The sequence below is a fragment of the Hydra vulgaris genome, chromosome 06 (assembly GCF_038396675.1).
Source record: "Hydra vulgaris chromosome 06, alternate assembly HydraT2T_AEP".
NCBI classification, from domain to species: domain Eukaryota; kingdom Metazoa; phylum Cnidaria; class Hydrozoa; order Anthoathecata; family Hydridae; genus Hydra; species Hydra vulgaris.
In genome coordinates, this window is record NC_088925.1 from 33,090,950 (window position 1) to 33,102,681 (window position 11,732).

The 11,732-nt window shown below is 27.4% G+C and overlaps 1 protein-coding gene across 3 annotated transcripts in view; it reads right to left on the reverse strand.

Annotated features, from left to right (window-relative positions):
• Positions 1-2,413, reverse strand: part of LOC101237296 (molybdenum cofactor biosynthesis protein 1) — a 37,826-nt gene extending 35,413 nt beyond the window's left edge. For 2 of the 3 annotated variants that reach the window (XM_065799894.1, XM_065799895.1), the window contains exons 1-3: positions 2,246-2,399; positions 382-463; positions 211-313 (exon numbers count right to left, since the gene is read on the reverse strand). In XM_065799894.1, the coding sequence (XP_065655966.1) occupies positions 211-313; positions 382-463; positions 2,246-2,259 (199 nt within the window). In that variant the 5' untranslated portion in view covers positions 2,260-2,399. Of the gene's footprint in view, positions 1-210; positions 314-381; positions 464-2,245 lie in introns of all 3 variants that reach the window. The other variant, XM_065799896.1, reaches the window with a different exon arrangement.
• Positions 2,414-11,732: the final 9,319 nt, after the last annotated feature.

Consider the following 11,732-nt stretch of genomic DNA (forward strand, 5'->3'; position numbering starts at 1 on the left):
TTTATAACAGAGCATTTATTTATTTTATTATTTAGCCGACATAATACTTTATAAAAGATTTTCAGGTGTGTACTTTACGCTACTAACAATACAAAACAGACTTTTCTAACATGTTTTATCTTTTAGCCCAAATTGAATCACCCCTAATTGTTATATTTTTTCCATTGATTTAAACCTTACTAAAGCTGCATACTAAAAAAAATATCTTACATCTTAAGTTGCACCTTTCAGTCAGTGATATTCTCAAATAATTGTGTTTTCTTCCAAATGAATCAGTAAGAAATGATGAGAATGTCTTCTTATCATGTGGAACCTTTAGATAGAAGTAAATATCAAACAAGCACTTAGTAAGAAACTTAAATCTTTTTATAAAAAAAATACCTTATCTGAAAACAAGCGCACCAAAGATTCCTTTCTTTTTAAACGTTTGCTTATTTTTATAATTTTTAGCAAAGACGTCATACTATTGTTTAAATACATAAAAAAAAATATGTGGAAAACATTACAAGAATTGTGTTAATACAAGATTTAGCATTATGACATTAATTTTCATATAATACTCATATAATTTTAACTAATATAACAAAATTAAAAACAAAAAATCCTAACAAAAACAAAATTTAAAATGATCAAAATAATGTGGCAATAAGAAGTTTAGTTTCAGATTCAAGTGTTATTTGATTTTTAAATTGTTTTATTTAAAAAACTCCTCATCTTCTTTAAAACTACTTTAAATTAGATAAAACTACTCTAAATTAGATGAGTTTGTTTAAATATTCTTTTTTTTTTTGGCAAAACAAATCCTTTTTTTCTCCATAATGGTGTTCCTTGAAAATATTGACCCAATACATTAGGTATGTGGACTGATTTTTTTTAAATAATCAAATATTATAATGTTATACATCATTAGAAAGCCCTTTAATACAGTATTTTAAAGGTGAAAAAACTATAAAAATCAAACAGCTCTACAAAAAATTTTGGCGTTATTAGCTAATTTTTGGTATATGGATTTGTTGATAAAACTGAGTCAAAATTTAATTTTTTATTTATCTTACTTATTATAACTTTGTCAGTTCTTATCTAAATACATATATTTTGATATCAAAGGATTGGTGTAACATTGGGGTACTGATTTATATTTGCTTCTCACCACAGGGGGAAAAATATCTTGGGGGAAAAGGGGGATGCCAAACCATCATCTTTACCATTAAAAAAGTAATACTACTTTCAGAAAAGCCTTTTTTTAACAAATATTGTAGTTGTTTCATACAAAAAATTACTAAACTTTACTCTAGACTACAAATAAATATGAGAATTATATTATAGAGTTGCAGGAGGGTGTGGTGGTGATGGTTTAACATACACTATTTTTGAAAACATTTAACTCATAAATAATTTTATTTATATTGAAATTAGTTAAATTAGAATACAACTTACAATACATAGAATAAAATTTATGTTTAACAAGGTTTTACATGTATGAGTGCATTATACATCAACATATGGTAAAAGGTGTCCACCACCCCCATCCCTACCTCTAACTTAAAAAATTAGAAAACAAAAATTTTAAATAAAAGAAAACTTTAAAAAAAATTTTAATTACTTATTAAAAGTTACAAAAATTCCAAACCACAAACAAATATGAGAGGTGTATTTTGGAAATGGAGCAGAATGGTTTTAGTTTAACACACCCTAGTATCAAAATTGTTTTCCTTTTATAAATTAATTTATATTTATTAAAACTGAGATTAGTATACAATTTAAAATACAAAAAAATCAATATTTTGTTTGAGAAGAATTTACATGTAGTAGTGGTGCAGACATCAACTTATGAGAGGTTGTGTTATCTCCCCCCCCCCCCCCCTAATAACCTCAACAACAAAAAATTTAAAACCCAAAAAGTATTAAAACAAAAAACTAAATGAAAAGCTTTCAAAATAAAACTTGAATTTGGCTTTTGAATTTTTTTAAATATTAGTAAACTTCTTTTTTTTTTTTTTTTTTTTTTTTTTTTATAAAGTTTTCTATTCTTCTATTATACATCAGAGTTGAAATACTAAGTATTATATGATTAATGGCATACTCTGCCATTAATCGTATAATACTGAGTATTTCATGCTCAGTAAAAAACATTGTAATCTAAAGTCATGAATGTTATTTAGAAATTTAGCAAAAGTATAATGTGCAAATAGGTAAAAGTTACAAAAAATGTGCAATAATAAATCAAAAAAGTCATCTAAATTACTTTTTAGAACACATAAATCCATGTCAAATGACCAAGAAAATTTTATGAACGTCACAAATTTTACTGATTTTAATACAGTTAGAGTACTAAAAATTTTGCCTCTGGCTCCAAGAAGATCCAGAAATATGACCAATTTACTTTTAACGGGTGATGCGGAAGTTATCGGACAAAATAAAAACGTCAATAACTTATTTATAAATAAAAAAACAAACTACTATTATATTTTTTTTAAACAAAGCATTTATCTTTTAATAAAAATATATTATTTTTTATATGAAAAAACACCACCATCTGCAATTGATCTCAATTTTGCTCTGAAGCCTTTCATATGCGACTGTAAAAAGTTTAAATCAATTTCTTGTATTCTTGTATTCGGTGTAAATCAATCGACCAATTGTCGATTGATTTACACCGAATTTAATACCTTTTTTTCTCTGACTGACCCCTTTTCGATTGTTGACAAGTCTCGTTAATTCGGCTTTCTTTTCTCTAGTCCAGGATGTCGGACGACCAGGGTGCTTTCTAACAGAAAACGATTAAACAGTTTCAAGTCTTTTTAGGTTATCATATATTGTACTTCGAGCAAATCCTTCCTTTTCAAAATGATTTACGATTATTTTTTAGTCGCTTTAGAAAAGATTCTCGTTCAGCTGCCTTTAACCATATTTTAAATAATTGTGTTTCAAATAATAAAGTTTATATTTTATAGAACGTTTATGCCTACGTATAAAACCACAGAAACTAATTATTATGCTCAAATAATGAAATTAGGATTTGTCCGATAACTTCCGCATCACCCGTTAGTAGATATTGGCCACGCCCATTTTGTCCTCTAGAATTGCAACGTTTCTTTAGAGGTTTTAAGTTACATAACTTTAAAAATATTTGATCTTTTTACTTAAAAATTTGTACCTGGCTGTTTTCATGGGTGACAAATCCGATGAAATAATCAGTAATGTAAAAAAACTATTAAATTAAATTGAGTACCTGTATTTATCAATTTAAATAAGTTATGTCTAAATCTAAATAATGATTATATCAGAATTTTACATTGCATAACTCTTTGCATTTTTTCTTTTTGAATTGAAAAAAGTTGACATTTTTAAATGTTAAAATTTTAACAGCAATTGTTTAATTAGAAATCCAACAGTAAAAAAAATTATCACCTTTTAAAACCAATGTTTTAATTGATATTTGGTAATAACATTAACAATTTAATTAGAATTAAATAACTTTGTTAATGAGACAAAAAATTATCATTTACATTCAAAAAAAGATAAAAGAAATTAATCACCATTTAGCTTTCCATTACCATGGTGTTTAATTTGCCTTAATTATATTAATTACTATTGGTTTCTCATTTTTAACTAAATCTAAAATGCAACTTAATAGCTAGTTTTACAGTAAATAGTAAGAATGGATTTATGTGATTTTGCAAAACTGTCAAATGATACTTGTCATAAACTAATTTATTGTAGAAAGACTAATTTAAAGAAATAGGATTGTTATAGAGATGCCAGAAAAGAATTTATTTGGAAATCTGGAATAACAGATGACAAGATTTAAACAACCTGCCATCATCATGAAAAGATTTAAAAAGTAGAACAATTCTTGAAATTAAGAGCTATCATCAGTTTAACCCAGAATCTATATATACTTTTAGCTTTATACAAAAAAGTGAAAATGTTAATATAACATGCACTTTTTCTTTTTATGGAATTTAAAGATTTTAAACTATAATCAGCCAACTAACATCAATACATTGAAATTTAGTAAGTTTATTCTGTTTAAATATTATATATATATATATATATATATATATATATATATATATATATATATACATATATATATATCATATTTACACAGAATAAACTCACTAAATTTCAATGTATTAATGTATATATATACATATATATATATATATATATATATATATATATATATATATATATATATATATATATATATATATATGAATATATATATTCAAAATATATATATATATATATATATATATATATATACATATATATATATATATATATATATATATATATATATATATATATATATATATATATATATATATACATATATATATATATATATATATATATATATATATATATATATATATATATATGTATATATATATATATATATATATATATATATATATATATATATATATATATACATATACAAAAAACAATGGTATATTTAAACATTTTTAAACAATCGCAATGTTCTTCAGAGGCTGAAGATTATTAGGGATTTTATTACAGTCACCAGTGGAAATGTATTCACGAAACCCTTGGACTGCCGTAATTTCACAAATATTTAAAGTTTTTGCTAATTGTCTAATATCGTTATCTCCAAAGCATGGATCTTGGTCTGCAAACCATTGTGGTTTATCAAAAATTTGTAAATTTTTTATTAAATTATCGTATTTTTCTTTGTTTGGATCATTTTCTTTGTCTTGTAAAGATTTATGCGCAGCTCTAGTTGTAAACATTCTAGAATCAAGATTTTCACTTAGTTTACTAAAAAATTCATTTTGATTAATTTTAGAAACTTTTCCGATCTGTAGTTTGACGCCTTTAAATTCAAACTTTTTTGCTGCAAGCTGCGTTTGCGAATAATATTCACCTGAATTATTTTTCATTGATTGAAATATATGGTATTTTAAGGTGATAAGCCGATATGCATCAGGTAAAAAAGTTTGCCTATCTTGTAACTTTTTAGAAAGATGTTCTAGTTCTATTAAAGCATCTAGCATTAGTCCCATGTTGAGTATGAAATTGATATCACATAATTTATTTTTAAGACCTGCATATTGGGCTCTATCTCCTCCATTACGCCTTAAATCCAATGAAGATTCATGAAAGATACCATGCTGCATAATTATTCCAAACAGCCATCACAGATCGAGCACTAGACGACACCCATTTAGTGCCTAGAATTCGCCAAATGGAATTTAGTTTTACACTTAAAGCCATAGCAACAGTTTCCTGTTCTTTTTTGTTTTTAGGAGATGCACTGTAAATGGAATATAATTTATCATAAAAGCTTTTCACGTGACAAATTGGTAAGATATCGCGCACAACATCATTTACTGGTAACTCTAATCGATGATTGCTACAATGCCATAAAATCAAATTAGGAAACTGATTCAAAAGTAACTGGGCCACGCCTGCCTTTTTGCCGAGCATATTAGAAGCACCATCACATGCAAAAGACACCCAATTACGTAATAAAAAATTGTTGTCAAAACCAAAATCGTGTAAAGCACATATAAAAGAGTTTGCAATAGGCGAGGCTTCTGTATTTGTTCATCAATAAGATCAAAATAAATACTTTTGACAATATTTATTTCTGGAATGTTTACTCTCAAGTAGATTGACAGAGCAGACTTTTTGCTCATCGTGGTAGATTTGTCTATCATAAACCCTACTTTATTATCGTTATGAAGAATATATTTTATAAGCTTAGTGCGCATTTCATTTGAAATGTGATAAACAATATCAGCGCATGCGTGATCAGATTGTAAAATACGTCCCATGTCTAAACCATTTTCTACCTGTAATAATATTAGTTCTTTCAAATCAGAAAATGGAAGATTCGTTTTTTCAATGTGATAAACAGTGCGAAATATGCGGTAGGTAGTTTCGTGCTGATTGATCTGCATTTTTGAACTAAACATCTCTATGGTGTTTTTTTTGGACTGAGAAATAATTTTACAAGCCTTTTCGTGTGCAACTGATAGTTTATGGCTTGAAAGCTTTTTCCTCATTGATTGTTGTTTTTTTTCTTTTGTTTCGCCATACTCCTTAACGTTGCCAAGCGTCCACTCGCTAGCCAATTTTATTCCTTGAGATTTTTCGGCACCTAAATTTTTTGCTGACTTACAAACAGAACAACCAAGACCTGTTAATGAAACTGTCAACCAGTTAAATGTTTTTAATTTCTCCTTCCACTGTAAATCAGACCAGTAATCTGGAAAAATACCATCACATTGAGGAAAGGATTGGCAAGTTTCAATACTCAAAAAATCTGTCACTTCTTTATTTATTTCAGTGTCATTTTCCAAATTACTTTTAAAACTATCACTGCTTAACTTTCTTTTCCTTCCGCTTGCTAGCCATTTACCCATATTTATAATAAGTAAATTTTTTTTAAATCATAACATTTAATGTTGAGTAAATCTATTGTGTACTATATTTTATTTCACCAAAAAAAACTCTAATGATACTTTAACGAAAAAAAAAAGCCAATGTCGCTTTTTGTTGCTTGGTAACTTTTTATTTAAAATACAAAAGAAAAGACGCAATGTTTTATAATTATCGATTTAGTTTTGTTGAGACTTTAGTTCATTTAAATTCGCATATTGCCGCAAACTTTAAAATTGTTTTTACAAGTTTATTTATAGGAGGAAAACAAAATAAAATTTCCATTAATTTATTATGTACCGGGATGGCATCCCACCCCAAAATATGCATTAAAAAAGGAGTGGGATGGTTTTCAAAATTTAAAAAGGTAACGGGATGGCATCCCGCCCCATCCCGCCTCACTTCGAGCACTGTGTATATATATATATATATATATATATATATATATATATATATATATATATATATATATATATATATATATATATATATATATATATATCACATTGAAATTATTTCATGATGGTTTCAGATTGTTAAAATTTTGTCATTTGTTAAAGCTGTTGTAGCAACGTTATATGCCCTTTTAACAAAGTTTTCTGACCATTTAGAGCAAAAGAGTGTTGGGTTTTAACTATCAACACAATTTGTACCTTAGATGCATATGAAACAACAACTAGAAGATGTATTCTTCTACTGTTGACACATTTAAGCAAATTTTAAAATTATCTTGACACTTTATTTTTTGTATTTTATTTTGTAAATAATTAAATGAAACAGAACAGGTATAAACCATGACAAATGTTCGATGACAATATTTTCAAAGTTATCTTTACTTTGTTGAGATAAAAAAAAAATTTTTTTTAAGAAAAAGTAAGTGGGCATGGCCCTGGTACTCCTGCCCCACGGACTCTCTTGTAGTCTGCCGTGGAAACAATTTAAACACATATTCATCAGGACCACATGAATGTTGAAATTTTCAAAGCTCCAGTTTGTCTAGAAGGTAGTGAAAAACTTATTGCAAGATTCCACTAAAAAAAAGTGGGACACATGACCTAGCCCCCCTCCTCCTGATGTTTTAGGTCCTGGAAACTATTTTAACATGCACACTTATTTGCACTTCAGAAATCCCGAAAATTTTAGAGTTCCAGCTAGTCTGGAAGGTAGAGAAAAAACATTTGTAATACTTCGTTACAAAAAAGTGGGGACCTTTATAAAAAAACCATTACAAAAAAGTGAGAAAGACTTTATATAAAAATATGAGAAAGACTCTATACAAAAAAAGTGGGGACAGCTACAAAAAAGTGGAGACTTAATCCATATATGGAAATCCATATACATGCAGATCAATGTCTTCTGAAAGATCAATAAATGTAGAATGATGTTTAATTTTTTTTTATTTTGAAATCATTAAGGCCTCATGGGTTTCTTGAGCATCAAAACCAGGTAAATAAAAAACTGCCTGAATTTATTTAAATTGATAAATACAGAGTTTTATTTTCAAGGAATACTAAGCACTCTCAACTGTATAAAAATCAGCAAAATCTGAGATGTTTGGTGACAAGGACTGGGTCAATTGACATAGAATAACCCATAATGTATATTTACCAATACTTGGTAGACAATTTATATTAACTTTAAATTTTGTTAAAAGAAAGTAGGCTCAAACTTTCTTTTTTCTCATTCACCCATTTGCATATTTGCCATTTGCATAACTACTTTTTTTAAATCTCTTTCTAAAATTATTTATCAATCAATCAAGTTTTCTTTCTTTTTATTTGCCAATCAAATATACCACAAAGCTACATTTTTTTAGATATATGATTTTAACTATATCCAAAGTTCTATAGTTTTATCTTAATTAATTTTAATTAATTCATCTTCCAAAAAGACAAGCAGAAATCACGTTAATAAAGCTATCAATAGGTCATAAACTTGTAATTGGTTTTAAAATTATCAGGTAAATTAGGAACCCTTGAAAAATTTGATATTCTGTGAAACAGTGCAGCTTAGTTACATATACATATATACTCCACAAGTTTAGTTATTTCTATTCTTTTATTAAAGTCTTTGAAATTTATGTTTTTAAATGATTTTTACAGGTTTCAGTTTATTTATAATTGGATCTGTTTTTATTAGTGCTGATACAAGTAAACTACTTGTATCAGCACTAATAGTACTTAAGACATACTAGATTATGATCTATGGCAATTAAATCAAGGCAAATGAAACAGGTATTTTATATTCTGGTGGGTTTAATATTCTAAATCTTTACTCCAGCCAAGTTAAGTGAACATAAGAGTGATTTGCATGTATTTACACTTGTTTTAATGAGATCTGCATTAAGGTCCTTCATTATAATTAATTGCTGCAAATCTGGTCAAATGTAAACTGTTGGTCCCTCATATTTATTTTCTGTATTTCTAGGGTTCTTGCATATTTGCAGTAATTTTCGTCTTGTTTCTGTTTTTGGTTTTAATTCAGAGAAGTCTGGCTAGAGTACTGAAAGGTTCTTCTAGTTGCTGGCAGTAAGTTATATCAGTTTTAATAATAAGTCGGCATATTTTATAATTTCTATTTATGTAATTAATAATATCTTCAACATTATTACTAATTTCAGGTAGCTATTTAACTATTAAATTCTTAGTTCCATAATTTCAATACCAATAGGCAATATAGCTTGATCAATTATTATGGCACCATGTCTCAATATCTTGTGCATTGTCATTGGATACCATCCATAAATTTCAACATAAAGTTATGCTGTCAGTTCTGCAAACTTTTCAAATTTTTTGATATCTATTTTATATCCACTTGACAAGGTTTCCAAAATGATACTACAATTTTTAATAAGTTCAATGTTAACTCCTGTAATGCAGGATGAGGTTTGAGGATCTGAGAAAAATCTTCTTGATGTATTGGAAGGGGGAGTGGGCAACACTAAAACTGTTGTTTAGTGATTGTAGCCTTTATAAATCTTTCATGATATGTAGTTAATCGTATACTTTTACAAAATTTTTGTAATCGACTTTTGATCGACTATTACTTTGAAATACTCCACTGTGCCCCGTTGAAAAATCGATTTTTAAATACGCAAACCGGTTTTTATTGTCGTCATCATTGAAATTTATTTAAATTCAGTTAAATAGTTTAATGAGTATATATTTTTCAGTCAATGTATGTGCATCTTAAAAACTGTCACAAAGATTTTTTATTTAAAAAAGTATATACTTATTAGAATATTTAACTGAATTTAAATACATTTTAATGACGACAATAAAAACCGGTTCGCGTAGTTAAAAATCGATTTTTCAACCGCGGGGTGAACTTTTTTCAAAAGATATGCAAATAATAGTTCATTTTATGCTTTTTTGGTAAAAGTTCATCAAACTACAGTACAGGAGCATGGGTTGAAAAAAAGTCATAACCCTAACATACATCGTCTATATTATTGTCTGCTGCTGCAAGGGAGCGCTGCTAAATTGACTGAGCATTTTTTGTTGTTGTTTTTATTGTAGGTGCTCTAGATGTCCTAATGGTTTTATAATAGAGAACCGCGGAAGAGCATGTAACTAGGAAGTTCTCACATCCTTTACTACCAATCTTGCTTATTGGGCTAGATTCGGCGTCGAACCTTGGGATTCCATGGCGCAGTGGTTACAGTTCTGAGTCAGAACTGTAAACTGCGCCAAGGCTGCGTTAATAATCTAACCACTACGACACTTCTGCGTTAAACATTGACTAAAGGTTTGGTACGGGGCAAAAATCTTTTTTATCATAATTAAAATAATGAAAGAAAAAAGATTGCAACCCCATGCCAAACCCTCAATCGATGTTACATGCATTTTGATGTATGTATATATCTTCAGTATACTGAAGAGCCAATAAATATTCCTTTCAGTTTAAAAAGTCTCCACTGACGGCCTTAAACAATTATAAAAATATAATTGTTTAAGGCCGCTAAACTGTAGATTTCCCTCCTTATTTTAACACTTCATTTTTTCACTAACTGAGCTAACCAGCCACTGATGTAACTATGGTTGAATTATGTTATCAACTGTATAAAATAGTAGTAAAACAACATGGTAAAGTTGCCTTTAATTAATTCATGTTTTTTATATTGATAAAATAATCTTGCAGTTTTTTTTTGTCGTTGTTGTTGTTATTTAATTGTTATACAATAACAGTTAAATAATTTTTTTTAAACAAAACATGTTTTATTATCAGTATAATGGGTTATTGTAAATATATTACTTACGCTACTCGTTTTTTTACCCCGTCTGTATGAACGTAAAAATATGGTATGAGTATATATATATATATATATATATATATATATATATATATATATATATATATATATATATATATATATATATATATATATATATGTATATATATATATATATATATATATATATATATATATATATATATATATATATATATATATTATTACACATTCACCATATTTTATCATTCATTCTTACAAGCAGACAAGTCTACAGAAACAGTGCAACTTGTTTATATAGATTTTGATTTATATAGTTAATGATTAACTAAACAAAAATGATGAAAAATAATGATTATATAATGAGTATATAATTAACTTAATCATATATGAATAACAAATAAATATATGAAAAAATAAGCCTGTAATAAGATTATAAAACTCTCCTTATGTATCTTTATAGTAATTTGCTTTTATTTTAGATGCAAACACCACGAAAATATGGAAAATGGAAAGTAGAAAACTTGAAAAAGGCTGTAGAAGCAATAAAACAAGGAGAAATCAGCTTAAATGAAGCCGCTTATGAATTTTGTATTCCAAAAGCAACTTTGTCAAGGCATATAAATGAAAAAAACAAAGTTGCTGTTGCAAATGTGAAATTTCATGGTCGACTTACCACCTTACCTAATGAAATTGAAACAGAACTAGCTAATCACTGTTTATTATTAGAATCGATGTACTTTGGATTAAGGATTGATGATCTTCGTCGTCTAGCATTTGATATTGCGGAAGCTAACAACATCACACATAATTTTAACAAACAAACACGAATGGCAGGAAAAAAGTGGTATTATGCATTTATGCAAAGGCACCCACAACTGTCGCTTCGTGGGCCTGAATCAACATCAATTTTATAAAATTGGAGGAAGAAATCGCATAAATCATTAATCATCTTGCTCCAGTCACGTTACAAATTAACTTCTTATTTTAACTTTTATTTCAAATTTTTCTTCTTGCAAAACTGAAAATTCATGCAGGCTATGAGTCATTATGATAACATTAACATACTGAAAAAGTATTATTG